The sequence below is a fragment of the Ranitomeya imitator genome, chromosome 3, assembly GCF_032444005.1.
Source record: "Ranitomeya imitator isolate aRanImi1 chromosome 3, aRanImi1.pri, whole genome shotgun sequence".
NCBI lineage: Eukaryota > Metazoa > Chordata > Amphibia > Anura > Dendrobatidae > Ranitomeya > Ranitomeya imitator.
This window is the reverse complement of record NC_091284.1, coordinates 720,727,116-720,751,635: the sequence shown is the minus strand read 5'-3', so window position 1 is coordinate 720,751,635 and position 24,520 is coordinate 720,727,116. Positions and strand designations below refer to the sequence as shown.

General features: G+C 43.6%; 1 protein-coding gene across 3 annotated transcripts in view; it reads right to left on the bottom strand.

The window, feature by feature from the left end:
* The window catches only part of NFE2 (nuclear factor, erythroid 2), a 40,643-nt gene extending 16,521 nt beyond the window's left edge, over positions 1–24,122 (bottom strand). Inside the window, exons 1-3 of one of the 3 annotated variants that reach the window (XM_069760250.1) lie at positions 24,079–24,122; positions 23,685–23,745; positions 940–1,100 (exon numbers count right to left, since the gene is read on the bottom strand). In XM_069760250.1, the coding sequence (XP_069616351.1) occupies positions 940–1,011 (72 nt within the window). In that variant the 5' untranslated portion in view covers positions 1,012–1,100; positions 23,685–23,745; positions 24,079–24,122. Of the gene's footprint in view, positions 1–939; positions 1,101–23,684; positions 23,810–24,022 lie in introns of those variants that run through there. The other 2 variants (XM_069760249.1, XM_069760248.1) reach the window with 2 other exon arrangements.
* Between the last annotated feature and the right edge of the window lie 398 nt (positions 24,123–24,520).

The window sequence follows — 24,520 nt, the reverse complement described above, 5'->3', positions numbered from 1 at the left end:
CTCTAAACGTGACATGGCGTCCGATCTCAATTCCAGCCAATTCTGCATTGAAAAAGTCAAACGGCACTCCTTCACTTCTAAGTTCTGCGGTGCGCCCTAACAGTGGTTTACCCCCACATATGGGGTATTGGCGTATTCAGGAGAAATTGCATAACAAAATTTATGGTTACATTTCTGTTTTTACACTTGTGAAAATAAAAAAATGGTTCTGAATTAAGATGTTTGCAAAAAAAAGTTAAATGTTCATTTTTTCCTTCCACATTGTTTCAGTTCCTGTGAAGCACGTAAAGGGTTAATAAACTTCTTGAATGTGGTTTTGAGAACCTTGAGGGGTGTAGTTTTTAGAATGGTGTCACACTTCATTATTTTCTATCATATAGACCCCTCAAAATGACTTCAAATGTGATGTGGTCCCTAAAAAAAAAATGGTGTTGTAAAAATGAGAAATTGCTGGTCAAGTTTTAACCCTTATAACTCCCTAACAAAAAAAAATTTTGTTTCCAAAATTGTGCTGATGTAAAGTAGACATGTGGGAAATGTTATTTATTAACTATTTTTCGTGACATATCTCTCTGATTTAAGGGCATAAAAATACAAAGTTTGAAAATTGCAAAATTTTAAAAATTTTCGCCATATTTCCGTTTTTTTCATAAATAATCGCAAGTAATATCGAAGAAATGTTACCACTATCATGAAGTACAATATGTCACGAAAAAACAACCTCAGAATCAGCGGGATCCGTTGAAGCGTTCCAGAGTTATAACCTCATAAAGTGACAGTGGTCAGAATTGCAAAAATTGGCCTGGTTATTAAGTACCAAATTGGCTCTGTCACTAAGGGGTTAAAAGAGATTTTCACTCAAATCTTTCTTCTACAAAAAGTATGGAAGTCACCAGGTTGCACATTATACAATGAGAACTAATAGAAACTTGGACTTACCTGTAGTTCGTTGATAGAGAAGATCTCTTGCCAAGTGAGATCCATTTCTCCTTGTGCACACGGTTCTCCCATTTACGAAAGGAGTGATCCAAAGCTAGGCTCTACATTGAGGAAACCAGGTATTAATCTGCAGGACGGGCTCATCTTAGTTCTCCGTAATACTGAAAAATAATTAATGAACAAATATGTTTTGAGCTTTTTACAAGTTTATTACATTATGTAATGAAGCCTGAGAAAAGAAACACATTAGCAACACATTGGTTATATATAATGGTTTATGGCACACTGTGTCTGCAAGGCCTGTAGATTTGTGGAAATTTTAGACACAACAAATGGGATCGCAGATTGATAACGTTGCTTGTCGGACACTTTTTTATGGTATGATACATGTCCGTCATGAATGGACATATTCACTGGATGTTCCCTGCATGCTGTCTTGGCTGTTTAGTATCTGCCAAGAACTATAATGGACAGCATCTCTATCACCATTCTCTGCTTGGAACAGTCACGGCAGGTGCAGACTACCGTTTTCTCCACATCCCAAAAATAGGCCCGCTTATGCTAATTACACTCTGATCACTTTGATCTGTGATCTGATTTTCTCGGATGTGGAGAATGAAAAAAAAAAGGTTCTTCATTTAGCCTGTCTGACAAAATCGGACCACATCTGGCATTCTGATGTCATCCAACATCCAACTGCAATCCAATGATATCCACGGACCCATAGACATGAATGGGAGAGTGCCATCCGATTATCGAAGGCAAATCTTGCTGTAATATTTTTTTCGAACTTATTCGGCCCAAGGAAAAAAAATCAAATGTGCACAGCACCATAGAATAACATGGGACGAGTGCTCTTGGTTAAAGGGAACCTGTCACCCCCTCAGACGTTTGTAACTAAAAGAGCCACCTTGTGCAGCACTAATGCTGCATTCTGACAAGGTGGCTCTTTTAGTTATGAAGCCTGCACACGCTGAAATAAACATTTATAAAATGTGCCCCCTCATACCCTGAAATCGCCAGGGAGGCGGGTCTTTCCTTCTTAATCAGACGCAGCACAGCCATCACTCTGGGCCTGTGCGCGCCGGGCGCCGCCTCCTCTTGCTGCATTATCGTCCCCAAAAATCAAATACTCATGATGGGAGCTTTTTTTATTCACATATATAGTGCCATTAATTTCACAGCACTATATATGTCTTTAGAATGTGGGAGGAAACACACACAAACATGGGGGGAGCATACAAACTCCTTGCACATGTTGTCCTTGGTGGGATTCAGACCCAAGACCCCAGTGATGCAAAGCAACAGTGCTAACCACTGAACCACCATGTTGCCCATAAGATAGTCCAGCATTTATTACGACCCTTCTCCGATGTGACTTTTTTTGAGGATAGAGGTCAGTGATCACAAGCCTCCTGGTTGGGGGCATATTTAGTAAAATTACAAATAATATTTGTATTCTAAGATGTGCACTTTTCCATTTGAAGCAGCTGATTATGGTAATTACTTTCTCCTGCAAGGCCCTTTTCCTTCCCTGTCTTCCTCTGTATGTACTGCACACAGTAGATAAAGCTTATCAGGAGACATGCAGTTTCCAAAATGTTGGAAATAGAACCGCACATACTATACGTGATGTGTAATAGCTAAAACACAAATGAAATATACTGCTCGGCTCAGGTGTGCTGTATATACAGTCTCAACATACCAGTCAAGCACTACAAGAGATCTATGAGATCAATGACACAACTGATCATTAATCATCATCAATTACCATTATTATTTTCTGGCTGAAGGAGTAAAATATCTTAAAACCTAAAAATGGAACTTATTAATATACTTTATTGATCAAATCTGCTGGGATTGCACCATTCCAGTCACCTCTCCTTGCTTTGGCAGCTCCTCTTCCACGTTTTATCCAACACAATAAGATCTGCGATTTTTTTTGTCATATGCAGATTTGGTCAGTGAAAAAAGTCGCTCATCTGCGCTGTCCTACTGAATAACATTGGTCCTAAAGCTTTCCATTTTTGAAGGACATCACTTGGACCAAAAATGTAGTTGTGAGAACAAGCCCTAAGACAGCTAGATACCTCACAGTCTGTTTGCATTAGACCAGTGATGTGCTTAAACGGGTTGGCTGTCTGGACTATTTCAGCAGTATACATCATACGCAATTTAAAATGGGCAAGGCGCGTGGTAAGGGCCAGGGAAGTGGACGTGATGCTAATGGTGACTTTGAGCATGGACGTCGAGGAATTGGGCTTGGTAAAACTGTGCCTGCTACAGAAGCACAGAAAACACACACATCATGTCAACATAGCTTCCTGTACCACTTTGTAGGGGAGCATGGAACAACACTCTTGAAGCCAGACCAGTATGAAAAGATTGTTGGATGGATAGCAGATAATGCTTCCAGTCACTTTGCCAGCAACACACGGTCCAGTCTCTGTAGTCGTGATTCTGGACCACATAATCCTCACCCTGATCCTCCTTCCTCCCATCATGCCAAGTGACCGGAGACTAGTGATCCTGCACTTAGACATTCAAAAGAGCTGTTCATATTTCTGTTTATAGACTCTGGCCTCTCGCCCTGCCCGTTTCAAGCAGGACTTGAGGAGATCGTATGTAGCGATGTCCAAATATGTGAGCAGCCATGCTTACAAGAAGCGACAGTGGGAAAATGCGATTACTGTTGCAAGAGGTGGATGGTGATGAGACACAATTGCCAACAAGTGATGTTGCTAAGTCAGCAAGTCAGGAGGACCAGAGTGCAGAAGTAGAAGACGAGGTTGTGGACAATGAAGTCACTGACCCAAAAGACGAGATGGTGGACAATGAAGTCACTGACCCAACCTGGGAAGGTGACATGCAGAGTAAGGACACCAGCGCAGGAAGAGGCAGTGGGGTGGCTACAGACACAAGGCGGGAAACTGTTCCCCAGAGCACCAACATGGGTGAAGTTGCCAGGCCAAGGGTTAGTAGTTCCCATGTCTGTCGCTTTTTTAAAGACAGTCCATTTAAACAAAAAAAAATATCATTTGCAACATCTGCCAATCCAGCATCAACAGGTACAGCACAACTACCAGCCTGACCACTACCAGTATGCTCAGGCACATCACAGCAAAGCACCCGACTAGTTGGGCTGAACGCCAGGGTCCAGAAACAGTGTCTGCAGGTGACACCACTTCTCCTGTTTTGCATGCATTCTAATCCCCTGTCGATGATACAGGTAGAGATGCCTCCCAGCCTGCACCTGTTGTTGCACGCTTGCAACCACCATCAGCAACCATTGTAACAGCGCAGCGTTCAGTTTTCTCTACACTAGTTCTTGGAATGGAAGTATAAATACGCAGGCACTCACCCACAGGCCACAATACTAAACGGCTACATTAGTGCTGCTGGGGGTATTACAACCGATAGGCGCAGCCGCCTGTCAACTGAAAATGCTGACAGGCTGACTCTTCTTAGAATGAACAAGGGCTGGATTGCCCAGGACTTCACAACACCACCATATGACAGCAGCGGAACATAAATTCATATCCAGTGTTTATTTTCTGTTCTCATTCACCCCTTCCCATCCAAATATAGGTATACTCTTCAGGATTTTGTCTATTTTGTGTCAACCTTCTCCTGCTTCTCCACCACCACATCAACAGGGTGATCATTGTACCATCGCTATAACTTATTTAAGGGTATTTATGATGCCTGCATTAAAAGTTTTAGAGGGCTACCTCGAAAAGTACTACTTTACATAGCTAGTATTAGTACATCCTTTTCTGATCGTACAGACTTTTGACCTATGCAGTCAACTTCGGCCTCAAATGATAACACATTATCCACCGCTACAACCTTTGAATGGTCACATGCCTACCCCCAGCACAAAAAAAGACTGGTAGGGGGACTCAGACAACCCTACAAAGTAGGTGAGTATATGTTTATTTTCGTGCCATCAGATGCCTTTGAAAAAAACAAATGAATAACCTATCAAATGCTATTGTAGAGCTCTGGCAAAAATTAAGAGACCACCACATCAAAACACTGTCAAGGGCAGCCCAATCTCCAGACCTGAACCCCATTGAAAACCTCTGGAAAGGACAGGCCGGAGCGAGTCGTCCCCTCCCCCCACGACCTAAGCGAAGGCCATCGTGACAATGGGTTGGAGAGTAGGGGGTGGATGGAATAGGCTAATTACATGGGGGGGGCTAGTGGTGGGGGGGTAGAGAGGGGCCAGGGGGCGGGGCCGGTCAGTTCCTGCTCACCTCTCTGAGAAGCAGGATGACCAGCGTGGATGCCATCCTGGAGAGCCTGCGGGCTGCTGCAGCTGCGCACCCTCCCAGCTGGCTGGAAGCCCAGGTGGCCCATCTCATGGATGGCGGTGGTGGGACCTCGCCAGCGGTCCCCCCTCTGGAGCAACGAGTTCGGCAGTCGCGGCCCCCCCCCCGAGTGGTTGTCGCCGGATTACGGGCCTCGTGCCCCCCGCAGGTGCAGGAGCCCCTCCCGGGACCCTCCAGGCCGGGCGCCGGTAAGAGCAGCGGTGAGCAGGCCCCGGCCTGGGAGAAATCCGATGGCCAGGCGGGGCACAGCGGCGGTTGCGAGGCCCTCACCTCGTGGCGCGGTGGGGCGGAGCCACAACGCGCCGGGCAGCGTCTGGGGCCAGGAGCATCGGGAGGCCGCCGCAGCTATGTGCCCGCTGCACGGCCTGCCTCGGTGCGGTCGGCGGGGTCCGGAGGATCGCCGGACGTCGTTGGGTCGGGCGGACTGAGGCTGGACTGCGTCGGGCCGGCCTTGTCGGCGCTCTCAGGGGGCACCCCTGCTCCACTTCTGTGTTCTGGACGGCCGTCTGCTGTGGCCAGGAGCGCGGCTGGCGGCGGTCAGCATGCGGTCAGCTCACCTGCCCAGGACACGTCATCCCCCGGCACCTGGAGTCTGGATCCAGCAATCCCGATGTCAGCGATGTTCCAGAGCAGCAGGTCGGATGGGCAGCACCGGGGACAAACGCAAGATGGGTCGATGGTGGAGTGGACAGTTCGTGGACGTCTGGATGCCAGCACTCCGGCTGGAGGGACCAAAGATCCCTTGCAGCCCGGTGAGTATGCGTCTGTGTCACATTTTTGTCCTTCAGATGCTTGGTCACCTGCAGTTAGTGGTGTTCAGGGAGCACTTAGCGGTGTAGCTGGGGTGGGGAGTGCAGGTGGCGGAGAAACGGCAGGGGTCCGGGAGATTTTGGTGTATGTGCAGAATTTACTGGTGAGATTGGATCGCGGTATGGGTGCGCAGGGACATTTAGGAGCGTGGTTGGGCTCGAAGCCGGGGCCGGTTAGTGCAGTGATGGCGCCGGCTGTGGTGGCGGAACCAATTTCCGTTTCGGTGCAGACAGAAAAGGAAAAAGAGTGCAGGATCCACTTGGATGATAGGGCGCATGGGGAGGTATACGTGTGTTTTGAGGTTAGGGAAAAGATAGGTAAAGACGAATATGTAAAACATTTTTCCCTGCTTCCGTTAGAAAAATTTAATCTTGATAAGGGGAAGAAGGAGGATAGCAATAAAGAGGAGGAAAAACGGCGGTGGCATTTGATCTCCCAGACTTTTGCTAATTGGCTTCAGGCTTTTGCCATCCTGGCCAGTGTTATCGGCGAAAAGGCGCCCGAGAATTGTTTGGGGTTATTTTGTTACATGGATTCCATCAGTGAAGCTCACAGGGTGTATGGCGGTCAGGCTTGGCTCAGGTACGACGAGCAGTTTAGACAGAGAAAAGCTGTTCGGCCGGCCATTAGGTGGGACCAGAAAGATATTGGTCTCTGGCTACGGGTAATGGCGTAGTACAAGTTCAGCCATCCCTTTCATGGGGGGGGCCGGTGTTTCCAGCCGTGGAGAACAGCTTAGTGCTTCAGGGTCCTCAGGTAACGCAGGACAGGCGTGAGGTCAGAAGTTGGGCGTGTGCTGGCAATTTAATGAAGGACAGTGCAAATTAGGAGTCAATTGTAAGTTTAAACATTTGTGCTCCCACTGCAGCGGGTCCTCCCACGGGGCCTCAAAGCGTTTTAAAAAGGGGAAAGCAAAGCCTGGTTCCGGTAATTCCCATGGGGGAGACACCGGTGAAGTTGGAAAGGATGGTCCCTTATCTAAATAGATATCCGGATAGGGAAAACCGTCTTTGTTGTTGTCGGGTTTTAATGAAAGCTTTGTCATTCCGGCTCCTTCCTTTGCGGTTCCCTGTGTTAGAAAAAATTTGCATTCAGCTTTGTTGCACGCTGATGTGGTTTCGGAGAAGTTGCGTAAGGAAGTGGTGCTGGGGCGCATGGTGGGCCCCTTTGAAAGGGCTCCGTTTGAGGACTTTGGGGGTAGTCCCTAAGAAGGAGGCAGGCAAATTTCGCCTGATTCAGCACTTGTCCTGTCCCAGGGGTCTGTCGGTAAATGACGGAAATGATCCTGATCTTTGTTCGGTTCTTGTACGTATCTTTTGATGAGGCTTAGGTCTGGGTGCAGAAATGCGGGAAAGGCACTCTTCTTGCCAAGACGGACATTGAATCCGCTTTCCGTTTGTTACCAGTTCATCCATCTAGTGTTAGACTTCTTGGTTGCTTTTGGGAGATCGCTTCTTTGTTGATAGATGTTTGCCCATGGGCTGTTCGCTATCTTGTGCCCTGTTCAAGGCGTTTAGTTCATTTTTGGAATGGGTGGTGCGGGACGTTTCTGGTTGCGATTCGGTTCTGCATTATTTAGACGATTTCTTGTGCGTCGGCCCGGCTGGGTCTGACTGTTGTGCTAGGATTTTGAGCGTAATCGAATGGGTGGCTTTTCACTTCCGCGTTTCGCTGGCTCCTGGTAAGACGGAGGGCCCGAGCACGTGCTTATCTTTTTTAGGTAGCGTCATCAATACGGTTCGGTGGGAGTTTCGATTGCCCGAGGACAAATTGACAGGCCTTCGGGATGATGTGCGGCGGGCGGGTTGCCTGCGAAAATTGCCGTTGCGAGAGTTGCAATCGCTGCTAGGGAAACTTAATTTTATTGTCGAGTCATGCCGATGGGTAGAGTTTTTTCTAGGAGGTTGGCTAGTGCTACGGCGGGAGTTAAGGCTTCCCACCATTTCGTACGGCTAGCGGCGGAGCACAAGGAGGACTTGGCAGTTTGGAGTGAATTTTTGAAGAACTATAACGGCAGGTCCTTGCTTATGGAAGGTGTGATCGACAATGAGTCTTTGGACTTATTTACCGATGCAGCAAGTGGGTCGGGTTTTGGAGCGTACTTTCAGGGACAATGGTGTGCGTCAAAATGGCCAGCGAGTTGGATTTCTTTTGGTTTGGTTCGGAACATCGCACTTTTGGAGATTTTTCCCATTTTGGTAGCGGTGCATTTGTGGCAAGGGACCTTTCGGAACAGGTGGGTTCATTTTCACTGCGATAACATGGGGGTGGTTTGCGCGATTAACAGCTTGTCCGCATCATCGCCTCCGATGGTGTGTGTGTTACGGCAGTTGGTGTTGTTGTGTCTGACTTTGCACACATCACAGCATCGCATGTGCCTGGAGTTCATAATTCCATCGCTGACTCTCTTTCTCGTTTACAGTTCGATCGTTTTCAGTCGTTGGCCCCGGAGGCGGAGATGGTCGGGTTGGAGTGCCATCCGGAACTTTGGCTAGTGGTATCCGGGACGCTGAGGCATTGATTAAGGCGTCGTTGGCTCCCAGAACTTGGGAGGCTTATCAGACAATTTGGTGTGAGTGGGAGGATTTGTTATCGGCAGCGTCTTGTGGGTCGAGCCAACAGGATCAGGTGGGGAACTTGTTGTCATGGTTGGGGGGCATCGGTTGGCTGGTCGTCTTCTAAGGTGTCAAGAGTCATGGCGGCTTTGGCATTTGGTTTCAAATTGCGGGGTCAGTATGATATCACCAAGTTCTTTTTGGTGTAGTGGGCAGTAAAAGGTTTCAGGCGGCGGCCTGAAAAAATGGATTCGAGGCGGCCGGTTTCCTTCAATGTTTTAGAAAAGTTGGGCGTAGTCTAGTCATCGTTGTGTTTCTCGGTTTTTGAGCTTTGTTTATTTCGGCTGGCCCTTTCGTTTGCCTTTTTTGGGGCGTTTCGAGTGGGCGGGTTGGTAGCACCTAGCAAACAGGTGACAGGGGGCCTGTTAGCCAGGGATATATTTTTGGCTGATGATCAGGTGGAGCTGTGGTTGCGGTGATCGAAATCGGATCAGGAAGGCTGGGGTAGTAGAATCGTTTTGGGTTCAGTCGCGGGTTCTACTATGTGTCCGGTCGCTTGTCTTCACAGTTTTTGGGGCCTTCAGCCTAGGCGAGATCGGTCGTTGTTATGCCATCAAGACAGTTCCTGCTTGTCTCGCTATCAGTTCACAGCGGTTTTTTAAAAGGCTATTGCATTGTTGGGTTTAGATGGGGCCTGTTTTGCCCCTCATTCTTTTCGGATAGAAGCCGCGACCGAGGCGGCACTTGGGGGGTTAGGAGCTTCCGCTATTCACCGGATTGGCAGGTGGCGCTCTAACAGATTTCGTAGTTATGTGCGGCCACAAGGGGTGGTTGAGGGGGTTCTATAGGACATGCTTAGGCGGCTTTTCTTCAGTTCGTGACATATGTTGAGTTTGTGTTTTGTTTTCCAGGTCACCAGGCATTATTGGGGTGGATTCTCGGACACTCATATGTGCATTGGGGAGCTCTGCGCGCCGATGTTCGGACGGAGGGCAGACATCTTGGTTTTGACCGAAGTGTGGCAGTAATCCGGTGGTTCGGTTTTCGGGGGATGGCCTGGAATCGAGTGTTGAGATCCATAACAGTGTGAACTTGGATCGAGCCCCGGACGTTTTGGTTTTACATGTTGGGGGGAATGACTTGGGGGTCCAACCTTTTCGAGAATTGATTAAGGATATAAAGCAGGATTGCTTGCGGTTATGGGATTTGTATCCGGGTTTGAACATTGTTTGGTCTGAAATCGTGCCGCAAAACCGTTGGAAGCATATGTGGTCTTTGGAAAAAATTGATAAGGCCAGGATAAAGGTTAACAGGGCGGTGTCTGCCTTTGTGTCTAGGAATGGGGGTGTGATGGTTAGACACTTTGAATTGGAAACAGGAAAAGGGGAGTATTGGTTGGCGGATGGCGTTCATTTGAATGCCGTGGGAATGTATTTTTGGGCTCTCGCCTTACAGGAGGGCATTGAAAGGGCCATGGCTTTTCGTTTGGGTGGGGTCTCAGGCCTTTAAGGTGTTCAAAGGCCTCTAGTTGTGGCAGCTGGGGGGAGTCCTTGGAGTTTGTGGAAATTGGTTTGGGGGTCCATTGGCATATGGCTCCTCTGTTTTGGAGTTTAATATGTTTCGGATCTGGTGAATGGTGGTGGGGAGTTCCGGCAGAGGTGGTCGGATCTCCAGATTATTATTGTGAACAGTGAACCCTCTTGTGGGGTTTTTGGTGCTCCCTAGCCAGGGTTACAACGGCTGGGAGTAAAATATTGGTTATGTTCACGTTATGGTTAAATCACCAGATTCTTGTGGGCTCCAAGGACTTCTCCTAGTTTTAAAATGTTTATGCTTTTACATTCATTGTTAATTGTTGTATGTTTAATAAAAAGGCTGCTGTGGCCTATACAATTCCAAAGAAATAACGGTCTCTGTCTTTAATTGGGAAAATGGTGGGTAAATAGTCGGGTTGGGATCAAAGGTGGAGTCAACAATTGGTGGGAGCAGGAGGTATTTCCCTCTTTTTCCCATAGAGCGCCTTCGACAATACCAGTGTCAAGTAATCAAGACGATGATGGATAGTCACAAGCCATCAAACAAAGAAGAACTGCTTACATTTTTACACCAGAAGCAGTGTGAAAGACTGGTGTAAAGCATGCCAAGATGCATGAAAGCTGTGATTAAAAATCATAGTTATTCCACAAAATATTGATTTCTGAACTCTTCCTGAGTTAAAACATTAGTATTGTTGTTTCTAAATGATTATGAACTTGTTTTCTTTGCATTATTTGAGGTCTGAAAGCACTATTTTATTTTTTTTTTTAATTTTGACCATTTCTCCTTTTCAGAAAAAAAATACAAAATTGATTGCTTGGAAATTCGGAGACATGTTGTCAGAAGTTTATAGAATAAAAGAACAATTTACATTTTGCTCAAAAATATACCTATAAAGAGAAAAATCAGACAAACTGAACATTTTGCAGTGGTCTCTTAATTTTTGCCAGAGCTGTATATCTATAGTCAAAGCTTTATAGGCTACATGGTCCATAAGCTGAGGTGCGTGAATCGTGCTGCTTGGAAAAAGCAACCACATAGCCATGGAATTAAAGTACTGTATATAGAAAAATACACTGTATGCAGAATTATTAGGCAATTTGTATTTTTGAGTATTAATTTTATTATTGAACAACTACTTTGCTGTCATTAAATTAAAAGAGCTTAATCAACCAGAAACCGGAATATTTAAGAAAGTAAAAGTGATGTTTTGTCTTTCTTAACTCAATGAAAAACATACATTTTCCCATCTCATTTGTTTGTTTTATCTTTTAAAGTGGGAATAATAACCAAATAACTCTACATGTACAAAATACATTTCTGACATTTAAAAAAAAATATTGGTGACCAGTATAGCCGCCCTTCTTTTCAATAACATAAGCTCCACCCATGAAGTCTGTTAGTTTCTTTATCTGTTGACAAACAATTACGGTATTTGAGTGGCGCAAACCGCAGCCTAACAGACACTGTTCAGAGTGGTGACTGCCACTTTCCAATTAAAGAAGGGCCTACAAGTTCTCAATAGGGTTTAGGTCAGGTGAGGAAGGGGCCGTGTCATTATTCTTCCATTTGTAAGGTCTTTATTGGCAGCCAAGCAGTGGAGAGTGACGTTGATGCATGAAATGGAGCCTTGTCCTGCATAAAAATCATGATTTTCTTGAAGGATGCAGACTTTTTCTTGTACCACTAAAAACAGTGCGTTCTAAAATCTAGCAGTAGATTTGGGAGTTGATTTTGATTCACTCTTCAAACAGAAAAAGTTCAACTCGCTCATCTTTAATAATACCAGTCCATAGCTGTACCCCACCTCAATTTTGCTGGTGCAAAGAGCAACTCTGAGCCCATTACAGATCCAGCTACGGGCCCATCCATTCGGTCTTTCTAGAGTCACTCTCATTTCATCTGTTCTTAAAACCTTTGAAAAATCTGTCTTCAGAAAGTTCTTAGCCTAGTGTTGATATTTCCACTTCTGTGTCTTGATCAGTGATGGTTGGGTTTCAACCTTCCTTACTTTGATCATGTCTCTGAGGACTGAACACCTTGTACTTCTGGGCACTCCAGGAAGGTTATAGATCTGGAATATGACAGAACTGGAGAATAATAACTTCTTGGTCGCTTCACGTTTGATTCTTTTCAAACCTTTGGCAGTAATATCCTTTTTCTTAAAAAAATTTTGTGGCCCTTTTTATTATTTGCAGCAAATCTTTTGATGATTCTGTGAACAAGCCACAATATCTTAGGAATTTCAAGAGCACTGCATCTCTCTGTAAGACTTGTCACAATTTTTGATTTTCACAGTTGGTTAAATTTATTTTTTGTCCTATTTTGCCTGAATGATACAAGCTACCTAATAATTCTGCACACTTTGATACAGGGTGTTGTATCGTTAAGCCTCACCCCCCTTATTATACAAATACACATCACCTGATCAGCATCATCCAATAGCCATTCAAGTTTATACAGCTCGGGGCTAGAAAATCTGCATAAAGTGATGATATGGTGAAAAAACTTGCCTAATAATTCTCCACACAGTGTAATTATGTGTCCACTATACTTTCATTAGTGATTATATTCTCAATAGCAGCACAGACTGATAATAATAATATAGAACACTATAGTCAACTAATATAAATGAAGAAAAAGAACCAAGTTGCACTGTGGTAACTGTGGGTCCAGGCCTCTGAGCCTCGGCTCAAAGTCCTCCAATAATATAAAAAAAGGCAGCACTCCCCAGTATGAGAAGTCCTTTACCCATATCTGAGCGACCTCTCAGCACTAAACACATCAACCATATACACAAATTATTTACTTTGGGTGAAGAAAGTCCTAGAGTCCTGTTGAAGTTAAGCCCTTAACGATATACGTTAATAATAATAATTTTTTTATTTATATAGCGCCAACATATTCCGCAGCAGTTTACATTATAGAGGGGACTTCTCCATACAATAGACATTGCAGCATAACAATAAACACATAGATTAAAACAGATACCAAGAGGTATGAGGGCCTTGCTCGCAAGCTTACAATCTATGAGGAAAAGGGGAGACATGAAAGGTGGATGGTAACAATTGCTTTCGTTGTTCAGATCAGCCATAGTGTAAGGCTACGTGCACATGTCAGGATTTCTTGCAGAAATTTTCTGAACAAAACCGGACATTTTCTGCGTTTTTTTCACGCTTTTCTCGCGTTTTTGGGGCGTTTTTTTGTGTGGATTTTATGTGTTTTTTTCCAGAAGTTTCCAATGCAATAATATAGTGGGAAATCCGCAAAAAATCCGCAAAATTAATGAACATGCTGCGTTTTTTACCGCAATGCGTTTTTTTCGAGGAAAAAAACGCAACATATGCACAAAAATTGCGGAATGCATTATAAATGATGGGGTGCATATGTATGCATTTTTTAAGCGTTTTTATAGCAAAAAAACATGAAAAAAACGCAAAAAATCCTGAACGCGTGCACACAGCCTAAGAATCGGGTGTTAAGCAGTTAACAGCCTAAATATGTAACAGTAAAAACACAGAGAGCTATTAAATGCATAAAGCGTATGAGAACATGATGCGAGGAACCTGATTAAGGTTTAAGTTTTTTGAATAGGCAACACAGGCATAGTTAGGTTAATGCGTTGAGGCGGTAGGCCAGTCAGAACAAATGTGTTTTTAGGGTACGCTTAAAACTGTGGGGATTGGGGATTAATTGTATTAACCTGGGTAGTGCATTCCAAAGAATTGGCGCAGCACGTGAAGAGACGGGAGTGGGAGGTTCTGATTATTGAGGATGCTAACCTCAGGTCATTATCAGAATGGAGAGCACGGGTAGGGTGGTAAACTGAGACCAGAGAGGATATGCAGGGTGGTGCTGAGCCATGGAGCACTTTGTGGATAAGGGTAATAAGTTTGTACTGGATTCTGGAGTGGATGGGTAACCAGTGTAATGACTGGCACAAGGTAGAGGCATCGGAATAACGGTTGAGGAGGAATATCATCCTGGCTGCAGCATTCAGGACATATTGAAGTGGGGAGAGTTTGGTAAGAGGGAGGACCATTAGTAGAGAGTTACAATAGTCCAGACGAGAATGAATAAGAGAAACAGTAAGTGTTTTTGCAGAGTCGAAAGAAAGAAAAGGTCGAATTCTAGAAATGTTTTTGAGATGCAGATAAGAAGAGCGAGCCAGTGATCGGATGTGGGAGTGAATGAAAGCTCGGAATCAAGTATGACCCCAAGGCAGCGGGCATGTTGCTTGGGAGTAATGGTGGAACCACACACAGAGATGGCAATATCAGGCAAAGGTAGGTTAGTAGATGGAGAAAACACGAGGAGTTCAGTTTTTGACAGGTTCAGTTTCAGATAGAGGGAGGTCATGATGTTGCAGACGGCGGTAAGACAATCACTGGTGTTTTCTAAAAAGGCAGGCATGATATCAGGAGCAGAAGTGTATAATTGGGTGTCATCAGCATAGAGATGGTACTGGAACCCAAATCTGCTGATTGTTTGTCCAATGAGGCGATATACAAAGAGAACAGGAGGGGGCCTAGGACTGATCCTTGGGGAACCCCAACAGTAAGGGGAAGATCAGAGGAGGAGGAACCAGCAACAGATACAGTGAAAGAGCACTATACGTTGTTAGTATATGCCGTTTCCCTGCTTTTGTTGCAGGCTATCAAGCTGAGCCTGCACCTTTGCTGGCAAATGATGGCCGTAATATTCAGCCATCATCTGCCTTTAACAGCTCCACCCGCGGCTGTTAACTTGTGAAATGCCACAGTCAATTTGTGACATAGGAATTTATAACATGCCGCTGGGGGGGGAAACGCTCTGTTCTATGCGCCCATCGGTGTGCCCATGAGGTGATTGCGAGGCGCCAATGGGTATACATATATAAAATATATATAAAAGTTCACACTACTTCCCTTTTCCTCCATTAAAAATTAAGAGATAAAAAACTGTGGAATGAGAAAAAAAATCAAAACACCAGAATTGTGGTTTTTCAGCTGCCACCACAACACCAAAAAAATGTCATAAGAGGCGATCAAAACATTGTATGTACCCCAAAATTTTAGCAATAAAACATCAGTTCTGTGTACAAAAAAGGGCCCTCATACAGCTCCATATCCCAAAAATTGAAGACGGTACAACTCCTGGAAACAAGCACTTTTTTTTGTTTACAAACTTCTGAAATTTTTTTTCACCACTTACAGTGAAGGAAATAAGTATTTGATCCCTTGCTGATTTTGTAAGTTTGCCTACTGACAAAGAAATGAACAGTCTATAATTTTAAGGGTAGGTTAATTTTAACATTGGGGGATAGAATATCAAAAATAAAATCCAGAAAATCACATTGTATAAATTATATACACTGCTCAAAAAAATAAAGGGAACACTTAAACAACAGAATATAATTCCAAGTAAATCTAACTTCTGTGAAATCAAACTGTCCACTTAGGAAGCAACACTGTTTGACAATCAATTTCACATGCTGCTGTGCAAATGGAATAGACAACAGATGGAAATTATTGGCAATTATCAAGACACACTCAATAAAGGAGTGATTCTGCAGGTGGGGACCACAGCTCAATACCAATGCTTTCTGGCTGATGTTTTGGTCACTTTTGAATGTTGGTTGTGCTTTCACACTCGTGGTAGCATGATAAGGACTCTACAACCCACACAAGTGGCTCAGGTAGTGCAGCTCATCCAGGATGGCACATGAATGTGAGCTGTGGAAAGAAGGTTTGCTGTGTCTGTCAGCGTAGTGTGCAGAGGCTGGAGGCGCTACCAGGAGACAGGCCAGTACACCAGGAGATGTGGAGGGGGCCGTAGGAAGGCAACAAGCCAGCAGCAGGAATGATACCTCAGCCTTTGTGCAAGGAGGAACAGGAGGAGAACTGCCAGAGCCCTGCAAAATGACCTCCAGGGGGCCACAAATGTGCATGTGTCTGCACAAACGGTTAGAAACCAACTCCATGAGGATGGTCTGAGTGCCCGACGACCACAGATGGGGGTTGTGCTCACAGCCCAACACTGTGCAGGATGCTTGGCATTTGCTACAGAACACCAGGATTGGCAAGTTCGCCACTGGCGCCCTGTGCTCTTCACAGATGAAAGCAGGTTCACACTGAGCACATGTGACAGACGTGACAGAGTATGGAGATGCCGTGGAGAGCGATCTTCTCCCTGCAACATCCTTCAGCATGATCAGTTTGCCAGTGGGTCAGTAATGGTGTGGGGTGGCATTTCTTTGGAGGGCCGCATAGTCCTCCATGTTCTCGCCAGAGGTAGCCTGACTGTGATTAGGTACCGAGATGAGATCCTCAGACCCCTTGTGAGACCATATGCTGGTGCGGTGGGCCTCAGTTCCTCCTAACGCAGGACAATGCCAGACCTCATGTGGCTGGAGTGTGTCAGCAGTTCCTGCAAGATGAAGGCATTGAAGCTATGGAATGGCCCGTCCGTTCCCCAGACCTGGATCCGATTGAACATATCTGGGACATGTCTTGCACCATCCACCAACGTCACGCTGCACCACAGACTGTCCAGGAATTGACGGATGCTTTAGTCTATGTCTGGGAGGATATCCCTCAGGAGACCATCCATTGCCTCATCTGGATCATGCCTAGGCATTGTAGGGAGGTCATACAGGCACGTGGAGGTCACACACTACTGAGCATAATTTCCTTTTCTTGAGGCATTTCCACTGAAGTTGCATCAGCCTGTAACTTCATTTTCCACTTTGATTTTGAGCATCATTCCAACTCCAGACTTCCGTGGGATATTGGTTGTGATTTACATTGATAATTTTTAGGTTTTATTGTTCTCAACACATTCCACTATGTGATGAATAAACATTTACAACTGGAATATTTAATTCAGTGATATCTAGGATGTGGGTTTTAGTGTTCCCTTTATTTTTTTGAGCTGTGTACATTTATTAGCATTTTGCAGTGAGAAATAACTATTTGATCCCTCTGGCAAACAAGACTTAATACTTGGTGGCAAAACCTTTGTTGGTAAGCACAGAAGTCAGACATTTTTTGCAGTTGATGATGAGGTTTGTGCACATGTCAGGAAGAATTTTGGTCCACTCCTCTTTGCAGATCATCTCTAAATCATTAAGATTTTGAGGCTGTCACTTGGCAACTCGGAGCTTCATCTCCCTCCATACGTTTTCTATGGTATTAAGGTCTGGAGACTGGTTAGGCCACTCCATGACCTTAATGTGCTTCTTTTTGAGCCACTCTTTAGTTGCCATGGCTGTTTTGGGTCACTGTCTTGCTGGAAGACCCAGCCATGACCCATTTTTTATGTTCTGGCGGATGGAAGGAGGTTGTCAATCAGGATTTTATGGTACATGGCTCCATCCATTCTCCCATTGATATGGTGAAGTAGTCTTGTGCCCTTAACAGAGAAACACCCCCAAAACATAATGTTTCCACCTTCATGCTTGACAGTGGGGACAATGTTCTATGGGTCATAGGTAGCATTTCTCTTCCTCCAAAAACGGCGAGTTGAGTTAATGCCAAAGAGCTCAATTTTTATCTCATCTGACCACAGCACCTTCTCCCAATCACACACAGAATCATCCAGGTGTTCATTGGAAAACTTAAGATGGGCCTGCATATGTGCCTTCTTGAGCAGGGGACCTTGCTGGCACTGCAGGATTTTAAACTTTTACGGCCTAATGTGTTAGCATTGGTTTTCTTGGTGACTGTGGTTCCAACTGACTTGAGATAATTAACAAGTACTCCCCATGTAGTTTTAGGCTGATCCCTCACTTTTTTCATGATCAAGGATACCCCATGAGGTGAGATTTTGCATGGTGCCCCAGATCGATGTTGACTGACAGTCAATTTGTATTTCTTCCATTTTCTTACTATTGCACCAACAGTTGTCTCCTTTTCACCCAGTGTCTTATGTATTGTTTTGTAGCCCATTCCAGCTTTGTGCAGATCTATGATCCTGACAGCCTTTGAAAGCTCTTTGGTCTTGCCCATGTTGTAGGGATTAGAGTCTGACTGATTCATTGAGTCTGTGGACAGGAGCCTTTTATAAAAGTGACTATGTAAGACAGCTGTCTTTAGTGCAGGAAACGAGTTGATTAGGAGTGCCTAACTGGTCTGTAGGAGCCAGAACTCTTAATGGTTGGTAGGGAATCAAATTCTTATTTCTCACTGCAAAATGCAAATAAATTTACATAATTTATATAATGTAATTTTCTGGATTTTATTTTTGATATTCTATTTCTCAATGTTAAAATTAACCTACCCTTAAAATTATAGACTGTTCACATCTTTGTCAGTGGGCAAACTGACAAAATCAGCAAGGGATCAAATAATTAATTCCTTCACTGTAAGTAAAACAAAAACTATGCATGTTTGGTATCTGCATAATTGTACTGACCTTGGGAATCATATTGCCTGGTCATTTTTACCATAAAATGAACTCTGAAAAAACAAACTATTTTCCACACGTGGAATTTTTTCCCCTCTTTCCAGTACACCACATGATAAAATGGATGATGTCATTCAAAAGTACAACTTGTCCCCGTCCTCAAAAAAGAAGCCCTCACACGGGTTTGTCAATGGTAAAAATAAAAAAGATATGGCTCTTGGAATAAGAAAGGGTGGTGTGGGGACAGAACCGAAAAAACACAAAATTAGTTGGTCCTTAAGCAATTAATGTAGTATTGTTCAGCTTACTATAAAGATGAGGGCTATTCCTGACTTTTCTATGGGGTCCAATAGATATGTTATACCCTTGCTCCTGATTACACTAAAGGTACCGTTACATTAAGCGACGCTGCAGCGATATAGACAACGATGCCGATCGCTGCAGCGTCGCTGTTTGGTCGCTGAAGAGCTGTCACACAGACAGCTCTCCAGCGACCAACGATGCCGAAGTCCCCGGGTAACCAGGGTAAACATCGGGTTACTAAGCGCAGGGCCGCGCTTAGTAACCCGATATTTACCCTGGTTACCATTGTAAATGTAAAAAAAAAAAAACACTACATACTTACATTCCGGTGTCTGTCGCGTCCCCCGGCGTCAGCTTCCCTGCACTGTGTAAGCGCCAGCCGTAAAGCAGAGCGGTGACATCACCGCTGTGCTCTGCTTTACGGCCGGCCAGCGCTGACACAGTGCAGGGAAGCAGACGCCGGGGGACGCGACAGACACCGGAATGTAAGTATGTAGTGGTTTTTTTTTTTACATTTACAATGGTAAACAGGGTAAATATCGGGTTACTAAGCGCGGCCCTGCGCTTAGTAACCCGATGTTTACCCTGGTTACAAGTGAACACATCGCTGGATCGGCGTCACACACGCCGATTCATCTATGTAAGTGGGTGATCCAGCAACGAAATAAAGTTCTGGACTTTCAGCTCCGACCAGCGATGTCACAGCAGGATCCTGATTGCTGCTGCGGGTCAAACACAACGATATCGCTATCCAGGACGCTGCAACGTCACGGATCGCTATCTTTATCGTTCTAAAGTTGCTCAGTGTGACGGTACCTTTAGTAAACCTAGCACAAATACTAATAAAGCCCTTTTTGCAAATTAAATTGGACCCTTTTGTTTTTCGTTTTCTGGGCTCAGATAATAGGATTGCTTCTAGCCAATTCAAGAAATTGCATAGTTTGTATTTGTAGTTGGCCCAACACATTGCAAAGTTTCTCCATTTTCTGAAAATACTTCGTAAGTAGATCACACCAGAATGTAACACTGAAGTAGGTTGGAAGACCTGCAGAATCCCCGCACATTCAGGATACATGTCTACAAGCCAATACTGCGCTTCTATCACAAAGGTGACCCAATGGCTTCTATATCATGTGGATGATGTTCAGTTACTGATGGTTCTACTGCCTTTACTGCTTTTGTATGTGGTTTATTGGATAAGACACAATGTAGTTTATGTTGTAGTGCCTTCTGTACTGGAAATACAAGTGTTTCAGTTATTACATAACTTTCTAGCAAAATTGTGACACTGTGAAGACTTGGCTAAGGAGGATGCAAGTGTGATAGGGACAATGTATGGCACAGAGAAAAAGGCAAGTGAAAGTAATTTATCCTCTGTCCGCAGAATAGGTAATAACTTACTGATCAGTGGGTGTCCCATTACCGATAGGTTGACAGAGGAATTGTTATCCCCTATGGAGAACCTTCGTCCTTGTAACAAAATGGGTGACAGGTCAGGCGCTCGAACATCGCTCCACTCATTCACTATGAAACTGTCAGCACTTGGCAGCCCCTTAGGCAATGACTGGAGCAGCGGGTGAGCATCTGCACTTCTGCTACATTCTAACAGGGATAAAAGTTCCCCATTCTACCCACCGGTGCGGGTTACAGCAGTCGGACCCCCACTGATCAATAAGTTATTAGATCTTGTGTAAATAGGTAATAATTTGTTTTCACCAGACTACCAACGCCTTTGAGTCTGGTCCAGTTATTCCTAACGGTCATCTAATGCCCCTGTAGGTGACACTAGCGGGAACGTAATGCGTTATTAGTATAACAATATACAATGAGCTCCTCCTCAGCTCCCTCTAGTAGCAAATGCCGCTGTCCAGAATGTTAATATTTAGGGAAAGCCAGTTCGGTGTAGCCATCTGCGGGGGCTGATGAGCGCTGTATCGAACAGTAAATGAAGAGAATGTCTATAAAGGGCATTTCAAGCTTTGTTTTAGAAAACCAGAGCTTTGACTGGTGTTGAAAAATGTACCTTGGATCCATTTTAAAAACAAAGTGGGGTTCAAGGGCAAACATTCACTTTAAAGGGTTATCAGAGTTTCAAGTTATCTCCAATCCACAGAATAGTGAGTAAATTACTGATCACTGGGGATCTGACATGGGTCCTCCAATTATCACGAGAAAGGGCTCTGTCATTTATTGTGTATGGGACTGTAGGAATAAGCACAATGCCGTAGTCAGCTACTTGCGACAATTCCATAGAAACATATGAATAGGGAATCATTTCACATGCTGAGAACAACCCTTTAAGTCATTGTAATTTTTATTCTGTCCAGATTCAGCACAAACCAGCAGCACGTGTTGGTCTCACCTCTGTATGTCGTGTATAAAATCACCCACACGCTTGCTGCAGTTCCAGCAGGTTATGTCCAGGTAAAAGCAACCAAAAGTAATCAATTCAATGTATCTTGACGGTGCTGGAAATTGAACATTTACTCAAATATAAACTGTGCAGATGGGAATGAGGGCTTTTTTTTCTATTTTTTTTTATTATTATGTATTTTTTATTTTATTGCTTTGTTTAATTTAAACCTAATGTTAGATGAAACAATGATTTAAATACATTAAAGACTAAAGGCTATGCTCACACCTGCATTAAAAGGCTATCTTTATATCTGCATTATTAGGCTATGCTCACATCTGAATTATAAGGCTATCTTTATTTCTGCATTATTAGGTTAGGTTCACATGTGCATTATTAGGCTGTGTTCACATCTGCATTATAAGGGTATGCTCACATCTGCATTATAAGTCTATCTTTATAGTTGCATTGTTAGGCTATGCTCACATCTGTATTATAAGACTATGCTCACAACTGTACTATAAGGCTATGTTCGCATATGCATTATAAGATTATGTTCACATCTGTTTTATAAGTCTATGCTCTCCTGTGCAGTATAAGGCTATTCTCACCTCTGTATTATAAGCCTATGCTCACATCTGCATTATAAGGCTATATTCACATATGCATTATAAGGCTATATTCACATATGCATTATACGGCTATGCTCACATCTGTATTCAAAGGCTATGCTCACATCTGTATTATAAGGCTATGCTCAGATATGTATTATAAGGCTATGCTCACATTTGTATTATAAGACTATGTTCACATCTGTATTATAAAGCTATGTTCGCATATGCATTACAAGACTATGTTCACATCTGTAGTATAAGTCTATGCTCTCCTGTGCAGTATAAGGCTATTCTCACCTCTGTATTATAAGGCTATGCTCACATCTGTATTATAAGGCCATGCTCACATCTATATTATAAGGCTATGCTCACATCTGTATTAGAAGGCTATGCCCACATCTGTATTAGAAGGCTATGTTCACATCCACATTATAAGCCTATGCTAACATCTGTATTATAAGGCTATACTCACATCTGTATTATAAGGCTATGCTAACATCTGTATTATAAGACTATGCTCACATCTGTATTATAAGACTATGTTCACATCTGTATTATAAAGCTATGTTCGCATATGCATTATAAGACTATGTTCACATCTGTAGTATAAGTCTATGCTCTCCTCTGCAGTATAAGGCTATGTTCACATCTGTAGTATAAGTCTACGCTCTCCTGTGCAGTATAAGGCTATTCTCACCTCTGTATTATAAGGCTATGCTCACATCTGTATTATAAGGCCATGCTCACATCTGTATTATAAGGCTATGCTCATATTGGTATTATAAGACTATGCTCACATCTGTATTATAAGGCTATATTCATATCTGCATTATAAGGCTATGCTCACATCTGTGTTATAAGGCTATGCTCACATCTGTATTAGAAGGCTATGTTCACATCCGCATTATAAGCCTATGGTAACATCTGTATTATAAGGCTATGCTCACATCTGTATTATAAGACTATGCCCACATCTGTATTATAAGACTATGCCCACATCTGTATTATAAGACTATGCCAACATCTGTATTATAAGACTATGCCCACATCTGTATTATAAGACTATGCCCACATCTGTATTATAAGACTATGCCCACATCTGTATTATAAGACTATGCCCAGCAAATAATGGACTATTGTGGAAATGTGGGCATAAACTGTCCCTCGTTCTTTGGTTACTTTCACATGACCATGTATTCTATCCGAGTGTTGTCCATGGAAAAACTGACAATACACAGACAGCACTAGGACCAATGGTATTCAGTAGGGATGTTGAGGTGAACGTCTTTTGTTTTTTTACACGGTCCAAAAGTCCATGTGCAAAAAAATTGCAGCACGCATTAGTTTCTTCCATATTTTGGATGAGATTTGTCCATTCAAGTCTATGGGTGCACAAAATAATCGGATGCCATAAGGATCAGCCATATAGTATCCAGTTTTTATAGATACTATTATTAACATAAGAAACTTATTTGGTCTTGTACACTTAAGTAAAAAAAAAAACAAAAGCCATATGAGTGACAATACAAATGAAAAAAAATCTTTTTCTCTGGATGAAAGTGAGATAATTTTTGTATATGCTCGTGTGAGCTTAGCCTTTCTGACATTTTCAGTATTAAGATAATTTATGCAATTAAGCCAATATCAACAGAAAGGTAATCAGACATAATGATGACTATTGCTCTCACGGATTACTTACACAGGGGGTGCACCAAACCTCTTAAATCATTTGAAGAAGTGTATGGTGGGCACAAACCTCTTGCCAGTGTGAGGCTGTACTAAATGCCACTGTGCTTTATTGGTCTTTCAATGGCCAGAGTCAAGAAAACACAATGTGCTAATGCCATGGTCTTACCTGAAGTTCTCCTGATTTGACCATTCATAGTGTGCCATTGTGGAAATTGGTGGAGTCCAACCTGTTGATAGATAATTATGATGTTTCTTGATACGAAGTGGATCTCACCAGTCAGCAGTCTTCAGTATGGTCTATTCCTCTGCGCTGTCTACTACATTTGGCCATTTGAGGTTTTCCTGTCCCATCCCATTAGTTCTTCACTCTTTTCTTGCTTATTTCAATAACCTGAGTCTAAAAGACCTGTCGTCTAACACTAAACCCAATACTCACAGCCTCACGTCTCAGTCTCTGTCACATGTGCCCCCTCACATTGCCGTACGCCCTTTTCCCTTTCTTACCTCCTAGTCCCCCATCCTGTCCTATCACTGGAAGTGGCTTTGGCACATAGTCTTACCCTGTTTATCCACACTTGCTGCTGCTAAACCACAAACTTGAGACAGTGGCATCCTTTCCCCACCCTCTCTTCCCCACCCTCCTGATCGCAGCTACCTCCTTTGCTGTTACTGAGGGCCATGGGTACAGATTAGGGACAGTTGTTAAAGTCAGATAAAAAAGAACTTGTATGTTAGCTCTTCTCTGTAGTTCATAGCAACAGAAATGCTTCAAATTATACGAGGCTGAAGTTGGTTTCTTATTCATCCAGTTTCTTATTCTGCAATTTTTTTCTTTTCTGTTTTTTATAGGTTTAACAACAAAAAATAAGCATCACAATAATAACAAAACAATAATACAAAGCAGCGAGTTGCCCTGATGTGAATACACTTAAAAACAGCTACAAAAATTATAAAATTGGCACAAAAATGGACATCAAAGTGGGCACCTAAGGGCGTTAATGA